Source organism: Thalassophryne amazonica, chromosome 14 (genome assembly GCF_902500255.1).
Source record: "Thalassophryne amazonica chromosome 14, fThaAma1.1, whole genome shotgun sequence".
Classification (NCBI taxonomy): domain Eukaryota; kingdom Metazoa; phylum Chordata; class Actinopteri; order Batrachoidiformes; family Batrachoididae; genus Thalassophryne; species Thalassophryne amazonica.
In genome coordinates, this window is record NC_047116.1 from 84,965,784 (window position 1) to 84,985,928 (window position 20,145).

A 20,145-nucleotide genomic window follows, 5' to 3' on the forward strand; every position below is an offset into this window, starting at 1 on the left:
TGTAATAAAATTTTATGGTCAACAGTATCAAAAGCAGCACTGAGGTCTAACAGAACAAGCACAGAGATGAGTCCACTGTCTGAGGCCATAAGAAGATCATTTGTAGCCTTCACTAATGCTGTTTCTGTACTATGATGAATTCTAAAACCTGACTGAAACTCTTCAAATAGACCATTCCTCTGCAGATGATCAGTTAGCTGTTTTACAACTATCCTTTCAAGAATTTTTGAGAGAAAAGGAAGGTTGGAGATTGGCCTATAATTAGCTAAGATAGCTGGGTCAAGTGATGGCTTTTTAAGTAATGGTTTAATTACTGCCACCTTAAAAGCCTGTGGTACATAGCCAACTAATAAAGATAGATTGATCATATTTAAGATCGAAGCATTAAATAATGGTAGGGCTTCCTTGAGCAGCCTGGTAGGAATGGGGTATAATAGACATGTTGATGGTTTGGATGAAGTAACTAATGAAAATAACTCAGACAGAACAATCTGAGAGAAAGAGTCTAACCAAATACCGGCATCACTGAAAGCAGCCAAAGATAACGATACGTCTTTGGGATGGTTATGAGTAATTTTTTCTCTAATAGTTAAAATTTTATTAGCAAAGAAAGTCATGAAGTCATTACTAGTTAAAGGAATACTCGGCTCAATAGAGCTCTGACTCTTTGTCAGCCTGGCTACAGTGCTGAAAAGAAACCTGGGGTTGTTCTTATTTTCTTCAATTAGTGATGAGTAGTAAGATGTCATAGCTTTACGGAGGGCTTTTTTATAGAGCAACAGACTCTTTTTCCAGGCTAAGTGAAGATCTTCTAAATTATTGAGACGCCATTTCCTCTCCAACGTACGGGTTATGTGCTTTAAGCTGCGAGTTTGTGAGTTATACCACGGAGTCAGGCACTTCTGATTTAAAGCTTTCTTTTTCAGAGGAGCTACAGCATCCAAAGTTGTCTTCAATGAGGATGTAAAACTATTGACGAGATACTCTATCTCACTTACAGAGTTTAGGTAGCTACTCTGTACTGTGTTGGTATATGGCATTAGAGAACATAAAGAAGGAATCATATCCTTAAACCTAGTTACAGCGCTTTTTTAAAGACTTCTAGTGTAATGAAACTTATTCCCCACTGCTGGGTAGTCCATCAGAGTCAATGTAAATGTTATTAAGAAATGATCAGACAGAAGGGAGTTTTCAGGGAATACTGTTAAGTCTTCAATTTCCATACCATAAGTCAGAACAAGATCTAAGATATGATTAAAGTGGTGGGTGGACTCATTTACATTTTGAGCAAAGCCAATTGAGTCTAATAATAGATTAAATGCAGTGTTGAGGCTGTCATTCTCGGCATCTGTGGATGTTAAAATCGCCCACTATAATTATCTTATCTGAGCTAAGCACTAAGTCAGACAAAAGGTCTGAAAATTCACAGAGAAACTCACAGTAACGACCAGGTGGACGATAGATAATAACAAATAAAACTGGTTTTTGGGACTTTCCAATTTGGATGGACAAGACTAAGAGTCAAGCTTTCAAATGAATTAAAGCTCTGTCTGGGTTTTTGATTAATTAATAAGCTGGAATGGAAGATTGCTGCTAATCCTCCGCCTCGGCCCGTGCTACGAGCATTCTGGCAGTTAGTGTGACTCGGGGGTGTTGACTCATTTAAACTAACATATTCATCCTGCTGTAACCAGGTTTCTGTAAGGCAGAATAAATCAGTATGTTGATCAATTATTATATCATTTACTAACAGGGACTTAGAGAGAGACCTAATGTTTAATAGACCACATTTAACTGTTTTAGTCTGTGGTGCAGTTGAAGGTGCTATATTATTTTTTCTTTTTGAATTTTATGCTTAAATAGATTTTGCTGGTTATTGGTGGTCTGGGAGCAGGCACCGTCTCTACGGGGATGGGGTAATGAGGGGATGGCAGGGGGAGAGAAGCTGCAGAGAGGTGTGTAAGACTACAACTCTGCTTCCTGGTCCCAACCCTGGATAGTCACGGTTTGGAGGATTTAAGAAAATTGGCCAGATTTCTAGAAATGAGAGCTGCTCCATCCAAAGTGGGATGGATGCCGTCTCTCCTAACAAGACCAGGTTTTCCCCAGAAGCTTTGCCAATTATCTATGAAGCCCACCTCATTTTTGGACACCACTCAGACAGCCAGCAATTCAAGGAGAACATGCGGCTAAACATGTCACTCCCGGTCCGATTGGGGAGGGGCCCAGAGAAAACTACAGAGTCCGACATTGTTTTTGCAAAGTTACACACCGATTCAATGTTAATTTTAGTGACCTCCGATTGGCGTAACCGGGTGTCATTACTGCCGACGTGAATTACAATCTTACCAAATTTACGCTTAGCCTTAGCCAGCAGTTTCAAATTTCCTTCAATGTCGCCTGCTCTGGCCCCCGGAAGACAATTAACTATGGTTGCTGGTGTCGCTAACTTCACATTTCTCAAAACAGAGTCGCCAATAACCAGAGTTTGATCCTCGGCGGGTGTGTCGTCGAGTGGGGAAAAACGGTTAAAGATGTGAACGGGTTGGCGGTGTACACGGGGCTTCTGTTTAGAACTACGCTTCCTTCTCACAGTCACCCAGTCGGTCTGCTTTCCCGGCTGCTCGGGATCTGCCAGAGGGAAACTAACGGCGGCTAAGCTACCTTGGTCCGCACCGACTACAGGGGCCTGGCTAGCTGTAGAATTTTCCACGGTGCGGAGCCGAGTCTCCAATTCGCCCAGCCTGGCCTCCAAAGCTACGAATAAGCTACACTTATTACAAGTACCATTACTGCTAAAGGAGGCCGAGGAATAACTAAACATTTCACACCCAGAGCAGAAAAGTGCAGGAGAGACAGGAGAAGCCACCATGTTAAACCGGCTAAGAGCTAGTAGCTGCGCTAAGCTAGCGGATTCCTAAAACACACAAAGTGAATAATGTGTAAATAATTTAGAGGTGATTCAGCAGAGGGAGTGCTTTAGTTAAGGCACGTGAAGATTACACTGTGAAACAAATCATTATCTAGGTAACTAGATCAATCTAACTGCGCAGATTAAACAGCTAACAGATACAGCAAAACACCGCTGTGCTCCGGAACAGTAAGTGATACAATACCGCAGTGAGAGCCAACCACCAGTAGAGGCCAAAAGGGACCAGATTACTTGTATTTGTATTGAGCTCTGCAGTGTTTTCACCGACAAAACCCACTACTCGAGGTTAAATGCCCAGATGACCAACCTTGAGAATATAGCAATCATAGTTTTTAATACTTGCACCCAGGCCACCCTTTAAAAAAAAATAAAATCACTCCCACTCTGCAAAAAAAAAAAAAATGCATTAATCTTTTGAATTCAGCGGACTTGGCCTGTGTGCCTTTGCTAGTTTGGTAGCTTGGAGATAGGTGGGCGTATTGGGACTTCATTCGTCCCACCCAGATCACACAAGTGTTGTCCATGCTCCATCCCTTGACCCATTGATGGATTGGTTGAGAGTTTGGTGGACAAATACAACCAACCCATTTGATCCTCACACCTGTTCTTCAGAAAACCTATGAGTGATGTCACAGAGGGTTTGTCCAGCATATATGCAGTTTATGGATGGATATTGTAATGTTGTGGAAGTGTAGCAACATGTTAACTAGTGTGTGTATGTGTTTGTCTGTGTCGTTATATTGAATCCATCACCTTGAAATGGTGGTCACATTGGCACGATGCACTCATGCATCATCCAGCTGTTACATTCCTCCTATGAGCATGACAGTAGTCCTTTGTATTTTATTCCGATATCACTGTAACATCAGTTTATTTGCATTAAGTTGATGGAAACTGGTATTTAAAAGGTGCCTACACCAGTTATTCATTTATTAAATTTAGAAAGCAGTGGTCAACGAGCAGCACTAAAACAAACAAGTTCAATTTGAAAATTGCCAAATCTACCACAAGGAGAACGTTGTTGGCAGAAAATGAACAGTGATACATCTGATCATTTGTTCTTCTTGTAGGTTTAATGATTCTTGATGACGCACTTGTCATTAATCGCTGTGTGTTTCTCATCTTTCAGGTGGTGTTCAGTAGATTTTGCAGCCCTTGTGACATTAAGGAGCTGTTCTGTACAGCACTGGGTGTGCCAAGGTTTAACACACACACACACACACACACACACACACACACACACACACACACACACACACACACACACACACACACACACACACACACACACACACACACACATTAATTTATTATTTCCTCATCCGTTCTTCTATTCTCTGATGTGGTGGTTTGCAAGCAGCACAATCATATCTTCACCTGAAAGCACTTAATTTCAACATAAAATCATGTACGAGGGCTGTCAATAAAGTATAGGTCCTTTTTATTTTTTTCAAAAACTATATGGATTTCATTCATATGTTTTTACGTCAGACATGCTTGAACCCTCGTGCGCATGCGTGAGTTTTTCCACGCCTGTCGGTGACGTCATTCGCCTGTGAGCACTCCTTGTGGGAGGAGTCATCCAGCCCCTCGTCGGAATTCCTTTGAGAAGTTGCTGAGAGACTGGCGCTTTGTTTGATCAAAATTTTTTCTAAACCTAACAGGCACATCGAAGTGGACATGGTTCGAAAAATTAAGCTGGTTTTCCGTGAAAATTTTAATGGCTGATGAGAGAGATTGAGGTGATACTGTCGCTTTAAGGACTTCCCACGGAGCGAGACGTCGCACAGCGGTCCCAGGCGCCGTCATCAGCCTGTTTCAAGCTGAAAACCTCCACATTTCAGGCTCTATTGATCCAGGACGTCGTGAGAGAACAGAGAAGTTTCAGAAGAAGTCGGTTTCAGCATTTTATCTGGATATGCCACTGTTAAAGGAGATTTTTTTAATGAAAGACGTGCGGACGGGTCCGCGCGGTGGGACGCATCCAGCGCGGTGCGGCGGCACAGGAAAAACACCTCTGTGTTAACAGGCACATCGAAGTGGACATGGTTCGAAAAATTAAGCTGGTTTCCCGTGAAAATTTTAATGGCTGATGAGAGATTTTGAGGTGATACTGTCGCTTTAAGGACTTCCCACGGAGCGAGACGTCGCACAGCGGTCCCAGGCGCCGTCGTCAGCCTGTTTCAAGCTGAAAACCTCCACATTTCAGGCTCTATTGATCCAGGACGTCGTGAGAGAACAGAGAAGTTTCAGAAGAAGTCGGTTTCAGCATTTTATCTGGATATGCCACTGTTAAAGGAGATTTTTTTAATGAAAGACGTGCGGACGGGTCCGCGCAGTGGGACGCATCCGGCGCGGTGCGGCGGCACAGGAAAAACACCTCTGTGTTGATAACAGGCACATCGAAGTGGACATGGTTCGAAAAATTAAGCTGGTTTCCCGTGAAAATTTTAACGGCTGATGAGAGATTTTGAGGTGATACTGTCGCTTTAAGGACTTCCCACGGAGCGAGACGTCGCACAGCGGTCCCAGGTGCCGTCGTCAGCCTGTTTCAAGCTGAAAACCTCCACATTTCAGGCTCTATTGATCCAGGACGTCGTGAGAGAACAGAGAAGTTTCAGAAGAAGTCGGTTTCAGCATTTTATCTGGATATGCCACTGTTAAAGGAGATTTTTTTAATGAAAGACGTGCGGACGGGTCCGCGTTTTGGGACGCATCCGGCGCGGTGCGGCGGCACAGGAAAAACACCTCTGTGTTGATAACCATTTGTAAAATCCAGGCGGCTTTTGATGGCTTTCAGTGGAGTGAGTATATGAGAAATTGTTTAACAGCTGGACGTGTTCCAACTTGTCCTTAAGGCTTCCAACAGAGGTGTTTTTCCTGAAAAATCGGAACCGCCTCAAACGCCTCGTACAGCTGTCACCACAACCATTCGCGCACACCAGCAACCCTAAGACAGCAAGTGCCCTGCGAGTGTCCATTCGACCCCCTCTTGGCAGGTGTCGGCCAAATTCCAGGTGCCACACACGAACATCCAACAGCACTCGCTGGACACTTAGAAAAGGCGTGGCTGGACTTTCTATTCTGGGTCCAGAGGGGATGGCGGCTTAGGGAAGAGGCTCCCGACGAGTAGAAATAAAATTGCCCCAAAATAGAAAATTAAAAGGCGAACTGAGTGGCAAAGTGTAGTTAAACGGTAAGATGTTGTCATGCTGCGTGTAAATGATGCAGACGAACTGCAGCTAACTCAAGTTGCTAACATTAGCTCCCCTGGACCTGATGTGGCTAGCTCTCCCTCGCCTAGCCATGATGACGGCGTTACGGAGTTGGAAGGGGAGCCGGCGGACCTCACTCTCATTCTGAAGGAGTCAAGAGATGTCGGTAAAGAGTTGTGGGACATCAGAAAGGACTGACTACGTTTACATGCAGCCAATAACCCTTTCATAACCAGAATATTAACAATAACCTGGTTGTGCACGGCCATGTAAACACCCGCAAAAACCAGAATATGCTCATATTCCGGTATTTAAAAACCCGAATATGACCCCTGGGTTACTCCTTCTCTAACCCGAATATCAGGTCATATAAACGCGCATCGGAATATCCCCATAGAAAGGAACATTAGCTGTTTAGATGGAGATATTCCAAATGATACCAGTGACCATGTATACAGGAGTAACTCTGTCTGCTTAAGCATGTAAACGGGTTATTCCTAATGATTCAGAAACCGGAATATTGACCTTATCCCGAATATTAACGGCATGTAAACGTAGCCAATTATGAACAATTGACTGACCTAAAAGGTGAACTGAGCAAAAATGGTAAATGGACTGCATTTATATAGCGCTTTTCCATCTGCATCAGACGCTCAAAGTGCTTTTCAATTATACCTCACATTCACCCCGATGTCAGGGTGCTGCCATATAAGGTGCCTACTACACACCGGGAGCAATAGGGGATTAAAGACCTTGCCCAAGGGCCCTTAGTGATTTTCCAGTCAGGCATGGATTTGAACCGAGGATCATCTGGTCTCAAGCCCAACACCTTAACCACTAGACCATCACCTCCTCCAAAAACAAGCAAAGCAAACACGAAAATTGAGGAAGTGGAAAACAGGGTGGCTGAACATGAAGATAAACTTCAAGAGTCTGAGGAAGTAATGGCTGAGATGCTTGCGATGCAGGAAAAACTCCAATCTAGATCGACTTCTCTGGAGGCTTACTCGAGGAGGAAGTTAGGATTTAAGGGGTCCCTGAGGGAACAGAAGCTGGATCTCAATCCTTGAGTCACTTTGTGGAGAAGTTAACCACAGAAAACATCAACCTCCCCGCATCCACAGCGTTACAGATTCAGCAAGCACACAGATCATTACCCCCCCCCCCCCCCCGATGGCGCTCAGCCACGGTCAATCCTGGTGAAATTCTTATGCTACACTGTCAAAGAAGTGCTCAGATTAGCATGGCAAAAGCGGAGGTTCATGCTGAATAGCAGGAAGATTAACTTTGACCACAACTACCCCCCGGAGATCCTGGCCATGAGGAAGGAGTATGCGGAGGTTCTGAGGGTCTTAAAAGGGAAGGACCTACGGTTCCGCACCCTGTATCCTGCGCGGCTGAAAGTGTTTCATGACAATGGACCTAAAACCTACAACTCTGAGGAGGCAACAGCGGCTCTTGCAAGCCGGGGGTTCCGTGTGAAAGTGGTTACACAGCCAACTACACTCAAGGAGAGGCTCCACAGGTGGTCGTCGTGGTAACACGGGGGGGGGGGGGGGCGCTTGGTGCCACTGGGGAGAGCAGTGGGATTCAAGTTGCAGATGTTCAAACGTGAGCATCAATAGCCTGTCTTTATGAGGTTTTAATTTTGAATTTCAGATGACACTGTGAACTCAAAATTATCGTTGAGTCAGAACTGAAGGACTTCTCTTTGGGTTCTCCATCAGGAGCTGAAGGCCCTCTTGCTCAGGTAGCTTAAGGGGTTTTCCTTCAAAATTTAAGGGAAGCAGTGCTGGGTTGCACTGTTGGAAGTGTCTTTAAAATATTAGTGTTTGAGTTATCTACAATGCAGCTTGGTTGGTGTGCATTGATTTGTTGTTCCTGTCAATTTTTGGGGGGGTACTCTGCCTGTCATTTACTGTTTTTCAAGGTAATTCTGTGTATAACTATACAGTTACATGTAGAATAGTACTTTGAGGCTGATTTCTTTCAATGTAAATGGGGTCTTAAACCCAGTTAAAAGATCTAAAATATTATCAAAGCTAAGGAAAGAAAGGGCACAGATTGCTCTACTCCAAGAGACACACTTGAATCAGACAGAACATTCATTCATTCATTCATTCATCTTCTACCGCTTAGTCCAATTAAGGGTCGCGGGGGGCTGGAGCCCATCCCAGCAGCCATAGAGCGCGAGGCGGGGTACACCCAGGACAGGACGCCAGTCTGTCGCAGGGCCACAAACAGACAAACACAGACACACACCTATGGACAATTTAAAGATTCCAGTCCACCTAACCCGCATGTCTTTGGATGTGGGAGGAAACCGGAGCACCCGGAGGAAACCCACGCAAACACGGGGAGAACATGCAAATTCCACACAGAAAGGCCATGGGAATTGAACCCACGACCTTCTTGCTGTGAGGCAACAGTGTTAACCACTAAGCCACCGTGCTGCCCCAGACAGAACATACTAAACTAAAAAGAATGGGGTTTAAGCACGTGTTTTCCTCCTCTGTTAAGTCTAGTCATAAGAGGGGCGTGGCTACTCTTATCTCTAATACACTCAACTATGAACACATTTCAGAGGTAAGGGATGAGGAAGGAAGGTTTATTAAGATAACTGGAAGAATTGAAGGCTCAGAGATTACAATCCTAAATGTATATGTCCCTCCTGGGAGCAACTGGTTATTCTATAGAAGTATTTTTGATTTAATGCTTTACTCTCAGGGACTGATCATTTGTGGGGGAGATTTTAATATTAGACTTAATCCTCAACTAGACTCCTCCATTGTACTCACCCAAAGTAACCCTCTCACAAGGAAAGTTAATATGTATCTTGAAGAGTTGGGCATAGTCGATGTGTGACGAGAACAATGCCCTTCTACCAAGGACTATACCTTTTACTCATACCCAAACGCAGTTTATACTAGGATTGATTATTTTTTATGTTTAAGGCAGGTAATTTTAAAGATTGTGACATATTAACAAGGGATTTATCGGACCATAGCCCCATCTCTATACTTATCTCTTTACTTACGGCCGAGAAGAAACACAATACTCTTTGGAAATTTAATTCACATATATTAATGATCCAACTATTGTTTCCAAGATAAGAGAGGATATTAATGACTACCTAAAAATGAATGACACAGTGGAGGTCTCCCCAATCATCTTATGGGATGCATTAAAAGCGGTGTTGAGGGAGACCACCTCCTTGCTTAAAAAAAAAAACAAAAACAAAAATTAATCAGGTTCAGGTTCAGGTTACTTTATTCGTACCCGTAGGTAGATTTGACTTACAAGGAAAATTAAAAACTACAAGAGGATATCAATAGTCCAGACGTGACAGTAAAACAAGAAATTAGGAAAATACAGGGAGAAATTAATGACATTTATACACAAGAGGCTCAAAAGAAACAAAACTTCCTGAAACAAAAATACTATGATATAGGAGGGAAATCTGAAAATATTCGGTGTATAAATTACATACGCAACAGGAGAAAAATCCGATTTACACAATAAGGAGCCCTAAAACAAGAGTTATAGAGACCAAAATAGAGAAAATCCAAGAGTTTTGAGAATTTCCATAGAGAGCTTTACTCTCGCCCACTGGCTTCTGAGGAGACCTTTATCGATTCATTGCTTAGCTCCTTGGATCTGCCCTTTCTGTCAGTTCAACAAAGTGATGCTCTAAGTAAGCCAATCGCTAATGAGGAAATAAATGTAGCCATTTCTAGATTAAAAAGTGGGGAGGCTGTGATTACTGCTCTCAGTTTTTCCGCACCTTTAGGGCTGATCTAGTGCCACTCTAACAAAAAACTTTTAACGGGATTGAACAAAAGGTAGGGGCCCCTCCCTCCTGGAGAGAGGCAATCATTTCTATAATTCCTAAGGAGGGAAAAGATGTCCAGGAGTGTGGGAGCTACCGCCCAATTAGTGTTCTCAATCTAGATTATAAATTGTTCACTTTTATTCTTGCACGGAGACAGGAAATATTACACCTGACATTATTGATATTGATCAGAATGGGTTTATTCATCATAGACAAACCTCAGATAATATAAGAAGAATATTGCACATTTTAAACCATTTACATAATGATAAAATCACATCCATCCTTGTAAGTTTAGATGCCGAGAAAGCCTTTGACTCAGTCAGATGGTCCTTCCTATATAAGGTTTTGAGAAAATTTGGATTTCAGGATAGTTTTATTAAAATAATTCAAACTCTCTATAACAAGCCCTCAACCTGTATTAAAGTTAATGGGGACCTTTCAGCCTCTTGGAACGAGGTTGTAGACAAGGCTGCCCACTCTCCCCGCTTCTATTTGATTTATTTATAGAGTCATTAGGCCAACTGATAAAGCAGAGTCCAAGTATTAAAGGCATTGCAATGGCGGGAACGGTCCACAAGGTGGCAATGTTCCTGGATGACATTTTGATTTGCCTGGGTGACCCTGAGAGGTCTTTTCCTGAACTTATGGCTACATTTTCTAAATTTGGCAAATTATCTGGATATAAAGATAATATTTCAAAATCACAAGTGATGACTGTTAACTACAATACCTCTGCAGTTTTGAAGAATACATTTAATTTAAACTGGGAGAATGATGAAATTAAATACTTGGAGATAAATTTAACTTGAGACCTTACGGGTCTATTCAGGGTGAACTAGCTTCCACTATCTCAAAGGATAAAAGAAGATCTACATAGATAGGCTCTGGTCCCATGAGTGCAATTAAAATGAATATTTTCCCACGTCTGCTCTACCTGTTCAGGAATCTACTAGTTGAGGTCCCTGACACTCAGTTTTATGAGTGGGACTAATGGTTCTCTAGATGTATTTGGCAGGGCAAAAAAAAAAACAAGAATTAGGTACCTGACTCTTCAAATGGCTAAGGAGAAGGGGGGGGTTTTGGCCTCCCTTGCATGAAAAATTATTATTTTGCTTCCCAAGTAATCCCACTGCTTTATTGGTTCAATGAATCCTACCAGGCAAGGTGAAAGGAGATAGAGTTTGGCTTTCTAAATGGTACCCTATCCATGCTGCTTTAGCTGATGGTGGGTCTGATGTGTTGCCTTGAGAAAGTGGGGAACCTGGTTAGCTCACACTCTTCGGGTTTGGATGAAGGTGATTAACAACTGTGGAATCCATAAAATGATGAGACTGTTTAGATGGGTGGCCTGTGACTCAGATTTTATTCCAAAAGAGGCGATTCCTGTTTTAAACTGTGGTCTAACACTGGTCTTACAACTTATCTCTCACTTACACAAACAAATTCTATACATTGTTTTGAATTTCTACAGGAAAAGCATGGTTTCAAACGCAGTGACCTACACAGATATTTTCAGGTAAGATCATATATTGAACATGAATAGGGATGGCTATTAAGATTTTATCAATGCCATTATCGATCCGATTCCTTATCGAGTCCCTTATCGATACCTCTTGTGAGTTTTCTGTGTACTAAAAGTAGGCTTTACAGGTTTTCTATGTCAACAACATTTTATTGAGTCTTAAAGTAAATAAATATGAAATTGGTCACTGTATCCTTGATCTCTGGACATAAATGCAAATAAACAAAATCTGTAGTTTTTGTGAAATGCATGTCCTTTCAGACATTTTGGCATGAATGTCTCTCCATACCGCTGAGCTCAGCCGGCTGCTGCACGTCAGCGCAGGACGTCTCATTTTGGGAGCGAAAAAACGTTTTGATGAAGTGCAGTTTGTTTGTATTACAACATTGGAAAAAGGTGTCATTTGATTTAAAAGGCGTTTCGCTTTGAAATTATTTATTCCGGCTGGACTCAATCGTTCTAACTTGACTCGGCAGAGAGCCGTGCAGTGTTTGGAGCTGTGTGAACAGAATGGAGGACGATTCTCGTTTCTTTCTCGCAACAAGAGAGGAGTCCCAGTTAGTGACTTTAATTCGCCTAAAAGTGACTCATGATTGACATATTCAGGGATGAAAGTGAAAAACAAAAAAGTTGTAACCCAAAATTACCCCCCCAACACCACCTGCACAAAAATGTTTGTTTGTTTTTCTCGGCCAGCGTCATGGATCCCGAGGGGCGTCAACCATCGCTTGAACAGCCAATGGAAGAGCGAGGTGCACAGGCGCCAGCAGGAGGCGTGTTAGGTGAGCTGCAGCACATCTTAACCGCTTTTACTGCTCGGTTGGACTTAGTTACCGAGCAGAGCATTGTTCTCAATTGAAGGATGGAGGCTCTCACCGCCCAGGTGGAAGCGCATGCTCAGGGCGCTGCTGCAGCACCTCCTCCTGCTGACCGAATGCCAGAGACAGACATTCCACTGGTCGTTCAATGAACCCCCCCACCTTCCCCTGAAGCATACATAAGCCCTCCGGAGCCGTACTGAGGCTGTGTGGAGACGTGCGCGGACTTCTTGATGCAGTGCTCGCTCGTCTTTTCACAGCGTCCCGTCATGTACGCGTCAGACGCTAGCCGGGTGGCTTACGTTATAAATTTGCTTCGAGGAGAGGCACGCGCCTGGGCTACGGTGCTCTGGGAGCAGAATTCACGGCTCCTAATGACTTACACTGGGTTTGTGAGGGAGTTCCGACAGGTGTTCGACCACCCTCTTAGAGGCGAGACCGCTTCAAGCGTGCTGCTGTCGATAAGACAGGGGTGTCGGAGCGCAGTGAAGTATGCAGTCGACTTCCGCATCGCGGCAGCGCGAGCCGGCTGGAATGCTGTTGCGCTCCGTGCCGCCTTTGTAAACGGACCGTCCCTGGTCCTTAAGGAGCACCTGGTGGCGAAGGACGAGCCGCGGGATTTAGACGGGCTTATCGACCTGGTTATACGGTTAGACAACGGGAGCGAGACGAAGGGCGTGGTCAGGCACAAGCCGTCCCTCTTCCTCCCGGGTCCGAAAGGGAGCCGACTTCCCCACGCTCCACAGCCAGGGCACTCCACGTGACAACAGCTCCCCCTGCTGACGTTGCTATGGAAACGGGCAGGGCCAAAAGGCGATCAGATCAGAGACAAAGGAGGCTGATCCGTGGGGAGTGTTTTCTCTGCAGCTCAACCGAGCACACACAGAAAGAATGCCCCAAACGGTCAAAACAGCAGCACTCGTCCTTAGAGACTGGGCTAAGGGTGGGTCACAATACCCACGCGGGGAGACCCCGAAAATCTGCACGTATCCCAGTCATGATCCTGAGTGGGGATCTAACCCTTCACGCCCCAGCACTGGTGGACACGGGGTCGGAGGGGAATCTGCTGGATAGCAGATGGGCAAAGGAGGTTGGGCTCCCTCTAGTGGCCTTACCGTCACCATTGTCGGTGCGGGCACTAGATCAATCAATCAATCAATCAATTTTTTTTATATAGCGCCAAATCACAACAAACAGTTGCCCCAAGGCGCTTTATATTGTAAGGCAAGGCCATACAATAATTATGTAAAACCCCAACGGTCAAAACGACCCCCTGTGAGCAAGCACTTGGCTACAGTGGGAAGGAAAAACTCCCTTTTAACAGGAAGAAACCTCCAGCAGAACCAGGCTCAGGGAGGGGCAGTCTTCTGCTGGGACTGGTTGGGGCTGAGGGAGAGAACCAGGAAAAAGACATGCTGTGGAGGGGAGCAGAGATCGATCACTAATGATTAAATGCAGAGTGGTGCATACAGAGCAAAAAGAAAAAGAAACAGTGCATCATGGGAACCCCCAGCAGTCTACGTCTATAGCAGCATAACTAAGGGATGGTTCAGGGTCACCTGATCCAGCCCTAACTATAAGCTTTAGCAAAAAGGAAAGTTTTAAGCCTAATCTTAAAAGTAGAGAGGGTGTCTGTCTCCCTGATCTGAATTGGGAGCTGGTTCCACAGGAGAGGAGCCTGAAAGCTGAAGGCTCTGCCTCCCATTCTACTCTTACAAACCCTAGGAACTACAAGTAAGCCTGCAGTCTGAGAGCGAAGCGCTCTATTGGGGTAATATGGTACTACGAGGTCCCTAAGATAAGATGGGACCTGATTATTCAAAACCTTATAAGTAAGAAGAAGAATTTTAAATTCTATTCTAGAATTAACAGGAAGCCAATGAAGAGAGGCCAATATGGGTGAGATATGCTCTCTCCTTCTAGTCCCCGTCAGTACTCTAGCTGCAGCATTTTGAATTAACTGAAGGCTTTTTAGGGAACTTTTAGGACAACCTGATAATAATGAATTACAATAGTCCAGCCTAGAGGAAATAAATGCATGAATTAGTTTTTCAGCATCACTCTGAGACAAGACCTTTCTGATTTTAGAGATATTGCGTAAATGCAAAAAAGCAGTCCTACATATTTGTTTAATATGCACTTTGAATGACATATCCTGATCAAAAATGACTCCAAGATTTCTCACAGTATTACTAGAGGTCAGGGTAATGCCATCCAGAGTAAGGATCTGGTTAGACACCATGTTTCTAAGATTTGTGGGGCCAAGTACAATAACTTCAGTTTTATCTGAGTTTAAAAGCAGGAAATTAGAGGTCATCCATGTCTTTATGTCTGTAAGACAATCCTGCAGTTTAGCTAATTGGTGTGTGTCCTCTGGCTTCATGGATAGATAAAGCTGGGTATCATCTGCGTAACAATGAAAATTTAAGCAATACCGTCTAATAATACTGCCTAAGGGAAGCATGTATAAAGTGAATAAAATTGGTCCTAGCACAGAACCTTGTGGAACTCCATAATTAACTTTAGTCTGTGAAGAAGATTCCCCATTTACATGAACAAATTGTAATCTATTAGACAAATATGATTCAAACCACCGCAGCGCAGTGCCTTTAATACCTATGGCATGCTCTAATCTCTGTAATAAAATTTTATGGTCAACAGTATCAAAAGCAGCACTGAGATCTAACAGAACAAGCACAGAGATGAGTCCACTGTCCGAGGCCATAAGAAGATCATTTGTAACCTTCACTAATGCTGTTTCTGTACTATGATGAATTCTAAAACCTGACTGAAACTCTTCAAATAGACCATTCCTCTGCAGATGATCAGTTAGCTGTTTTACAACTACCCTTTCAAGAATTTTTGAGAGAAAAGGAAGGTTGGAGATTGGCCTATAATTAGCTAAGATAGCTGGGTCAAGTGATGGCTTTTTAAGTAATGGTTTAATTACTGCCACCTTAAAAGCCTGTGGTACATAGCCAACTAACAAAGATAGATTGATCATATTTAAGATCGAAGCATTAAATAATGGTAGGGCTTCCTTGAGCAGCCTGGTAGGAATGGGGTCTAATAAACATGTTGATGGTTTGGATGAAGTAACTAATGAGAATAACTCAGACAGAACAATCGGAGAGAAAGAGTCTAACCAAATACCGGCATCACTGAAAGCAGCCAAAGATAACGATACGTCTTTGGGATGGTTATGAGTAATTTTTTCTCTAATAGTTAAAATTTTGTTAGCAAAGAAAGTCATGAAGTCATTACTAGTTAAAGTTAATGGAATACTCAGCTCAATAGAGCTCTGACTCTTTGTCAGCCTGGCTACAGTGCTGAAAAGAAACCTGGGGTTGTTCTTATTTTCTTCAATTAGTGATGAGTAGAAAGATGTCCTAGCTTTACGAAGGGCTTTTTTATAGAGCAACAGACTCTTTTTCCAGGCTAAGTGAAGATCTTCTAAATTAGTGAGACGCCATTTCCTCTCCAACTTACGGGTTATCTGCTTTAAGCTACGAGTTTGTGAGTTATACCACGGAGTCAGACACTTCTGATTTAAAGCTCTCTTTTTCAGAGGAGCTACAGCATCCAAAGTTGTCTTCAATGAGGATGTAAAACTATTGACGAGATACTCTATCTCCCTTACAGAGTTTAGGTAGCTACTCTGCACTGTGTTGGTATATGGCATTAGAGAACATAAAGAAGGAATCATATCCTTAAACCTAGTTACAGCGCTTTCTGAAAGACTTCTAGTGTAATGAAACTTATTCCCCACTGCTGGGTAGTCCATCAGAGTAAATGTAAATGTTATTAAGAAATGATCAGACAGAAGGGAGTTATCAGGGAATACTGTTAAGTCTTCTATTTCCATACCATAAGTCAGAACAAGATCTAAGATATGATTAAAGTGGTGGGTGGACTCATTTACTTTTTGAGCAAAGCCAATAGAGTCTAATAATAGATTAAATGCAGTGTTGAGGCTGTCATTCTCAGCATCTGTGTGGATGTTAAAATCGCCCACTATAATTATCTTATCTGAGCTAAGCACTAAGTCAGACAAAAGGTCTGAAAATTCACAGAGAAACTCACAGTAACGACCAGGTGGACGATAGATAATAACAAATAAAACTGGTTTTTGGGACTTCCAATTTGGATGGACAAGACTAAGAGACAAGCTTTCAAATGAATTAAAGCTCTGTCTGGGTTTTGGATTAATTAATAAGCTGGAATGGAAGATTGCTGCTAATCCTCCACCCCGGCCCGTGCTACGAGCATTCTGACAGTTAGTGTGACTCGGGGGTGTTGACTCATTTAAACTAACATATTCATCCTGCTGTAACCAGGTTTCTGTTAGGCAGAATAAATCAATATGTTGATCAATTATTATATCATTTACCAACAGGGACTTAGAAGAGAGAGACCTAATGTTTAATAGACCACATTTAACTGTTTTAGTCTGTGGTGCAGTTGAAGGTGCTATATTATTTTTTCTTTTTGAATTTTTATGCTTAAATAGATTTTTGCTGGTTATTGGTAGTCTGGGAGCAGGCACCGTCTCTACGGGGATGGGGTAATGAGGGGATGGCAGGGGGAGAGAAGCTGCAGAGAGGTGTGTAAGACTACAACTCTGCTTCCTGGTCCCAACCCTGGATAGTCACGGTTTGGAGGATTTAAGAAAAGTGGCCAGATTTCTAGAAATGAGAGCTGCTCCATCCAAAGTGGGATGGCTGCCGTCTCTCCTAACAAGACCAGGTTTTCCCCAGAAGCTTTGCCAATTATCTATGAAGCCCACCTCATTTTTTGGACACCACTCAGACAGCCAGCAATTCAAGGAGAACATGCGGCTAAACATGTCACTCCCGGTCTGATTGGGGAGGGGCCCAGAGAAAACTACAGAGTCCGACATTGTTTTTGCAAAGTTACACACCGATTCAATGTTAATTTTAGTGACCTCCGATTGGCGTAACCGGGTGTCATTACTGCCGACGTGAATTACAATCTTACCAAATTTACGCTTAGCCTTAGCCAGCAGTTTCAAATTTCCTTCAATGTCGCCTGCTCTGGCCCCCGGAAGACAATTGACTATGGTTGCTGGTGTCGCTAACTTCACATTTCTCAAAACAGAGTCGCCAATAACCAGAGTTTGATCCTCGGCGGGTGTGTCGTCGAGTGGGGAAAAACGGTTAGAGATGTGAACGGGTTGGTGGTGTACACGGGGCTTCTGTTTAGGGCTACGCTTCCTCCTCACAGTCACCCAGTCGGCCTGCTTTCCCGGCTGCTCGGGATCTGCCAGGGGGGAACTAACGGCGGCTAAGCTACCTTGGTCCGCACCGACTACAGGGGCCTTGCTAGCTGTAGAATTTTCCACGGTGCGGAGCCGAGTCTCCAATTCGCCCAGCCTGGCCTCCAAAGCTACGAATAAGCTACACTTATTACAAGTACCATTACTGCTAAAGGAGGCCGAGGAATAACTAAACATTTCACACCCAGAGCAGAAAAGTGCGGGAGAGACAGGAGAAGCCGCCATGCTAAATCGGCTAAGAGCTAGTAGCTACGCTAAGCTAGCGGATTCCTAAAAACACGCAAAGCGAATAATGTGTAAATAATTTAGAGGTGATTCAGCAGAAGGAGTGCTTTAGTTAAGGCACGTAAAGATTACACTGGGAAACAAATCGTAATCTAGATAACTAGATCAATCTAACTGCGCAGATCAAACAGCTAACAGATACAGAAAAACACCGCTGTGCTCCGGAACAAGAAGTGATACAATACCGCAGTGAGAGCCGACCACCAGTAGAGTCAAGTAAAAAAGTAAAAAAAAAAAAAAAAATAAAAAGGTAAAAAAGTAAAAAAGTCTTGAAAAAGACTATTAGTTCAAAGTCCAAAGCAGCAGGTAGCAGTCTCTGTGTAAACAGTCCCAACAGAGAGCCAAAATTAACAGATACAGCAAAACACCGCTGTGCTCCGGAACAGGAAGTCAAAATGGCACCCTTCTTCCACTAATCACACACCAGACACAGCCAGTGACATTGGTTGCGTCTGGAAATCACAGGGAGGCGATTGTGTTTTATGTAACACCTTCTACCTCCCGAGTGATTTTGGGTTTTCCATGGGTGTTAAAACACAATCCCCGGATTGATTGGCCGTCTGGGGTTGTGGTTCACTGGAGCGAAACCTGCCACCGGGAGTGTTTAGGATCCTCGGTTCCACCCGGTGTGACAGCTAAGGAGGAGGTTTTAGTTCCCCCCAATCTGGCGGCGGTGCCAGCTGAGTACCATGACCTTGCTGACGTCTTCAGCAAGGATCTGGCACTCACGCTGCCCCCGCACCGTCCGTACGATTGTGCCATTGATTTGATACCAGGCGCTGAGTACCCGTCCAGCAGGTTGTACAACCTCTCACGTCCGGAACGCGAATCAATGGAGACCTACATCCGGGACTCGTTAGCTGCCGGGTTGATCCGGAACTCCATCTCCCCGATGGGTGCTGTTTTTTTTTGTGGGCAAGGAGGACGGCGGACTCCGTCCATGCATTGATTACAGAGGGCTGAACGAGATCACGGTTCACAACCGATACCCATTACCTCTGTTGGATTCAGTGTTCACGCCCTTGCATGGAGCCCACATTTTCACAAAATTGGATCTTAGGAACGCTTATCACCTGGTTCGGATCCGGGAGGGAGACGAGTAGAAGACGGCATTTAACACCCCGTTAGGTCACTTTGAGTACCTGGTCATGCCGTTCGGCCTCAAAAATGCGCCCGCGACGTTCCAAGCTGCATCGGTTTGTCTTCGTATATCTAGACGATATACTCATCTTTTCTCCGGATCCTGAAACCCATGTCAAGCATGTACGTCAGGTCCTACAGCGGTTGTTGGAGAACCGGCCGTTTGTGAAGGGCGAGAAGTGCGAGTTCCACCGCACTTCTTTGTCCTTCCTGGTGTTCATAATCTCCTCCAACTCCGTCGCCCCTGATCCGGCCAAGGTTGCGGCGGTGAGAGATTGGCCCCAACCAACAAACCGTAGGAAACTGCAACAGTTCCTCGGTTTTGCAAATTTCTACCGGAGGTTCATCAAGGGCTACAGTCAGGTAGTTAGCCCCCTGACAGCCCTGACCTCCACAAAAGTCCCCTTCACCTGGTCGGATCGGTGTGAAGCCGCGTTTAGGGAGTTGAAACGCCGGTTCTCGACTGCACCAGTTCTGGTGGAGCCCGATCCCAAAGTTGAAACGCCTGTTCTCGACTGCACCAGTTCTGGTGCAGCCCGATGCCAAACGCCAGTTTATAGTTGAAGTGGACGCCTCTGACTCAGGGATAGGAGCCGTGCTATCCCAGAGCGGGGAGTCCGACAATGTTCTCCATCCATGTGCCTACTTTTCCCGCAGGTTGACCCCGGCTGAAAGGAACTATGACGTTGGCAATCGGGAACTTCTTGCGGTGAAGGAGGCTCTTGAGGAGTGGAGACACCTGTTGGAGGGAGCATCGGTACCATTTACGGTTTTCACGGACCATCGGAACCTGGAGTACATTCGGACCGCCAGGCGTCTGAACCCCGGGAAAGCCCGCTGGTCACTGTTCTTCGGGCGTTTTGACTTTCGGATCACCTACCGCCCCGGGACGAAGAACCAACGATCTGACGCCCTGTCCCGGGTGCACGAAGAGGAGGTCAAGACCGAGCTGTCAGACCCGACGGAAACCATCATCCCCGAGTCCACTGTCGTGGCCACCCTCACCTGGGACGTGGAGAAGACCATCTGGGAGGCCCTGACACGGAGCCCGGATCCGGGGACAGGTCCGAAGGACAAATTGTGCGTCCCACCAGAGGCCAGG

At 44.5% G+C, this 20,145-nt stretch overlaps 1 protein-coding gene across 4 annotated transcripts in view; it reads left to right on the forward strand.

Moving 5' to 3' along the window:
- LOC117525005 (high affinity cGMP-specific 3',5'-cyclic phosphodiesterase 9A-like) overlaps positions 1-20,145 on the forward strand; it is a 145,008-nt gene that overhangs the window by 49,544 nt on the left and 75,319 nt on the right. For 2 of the 4 annotated variants that reach the window (XM_034186823.1, XM_034186822.1), the window contains exon 1: positions 11,446-11,498. The exons of the other annotated variants lie outside the window; for them this stretch is intronic. In XM_034186823.1, coding sequence (XP_034042714.1) covers positions 11,461-11,498 — 38 coding nt within the window. In that variant the 5' untranslated portion in view covers positions 11,446-11,460. Of the gene's footprint in view, positions 1-11,445; positions 11,499-20,145 lie in introns of those variants that run through there. 4 annotated transcript variants of the gene reach the window in all.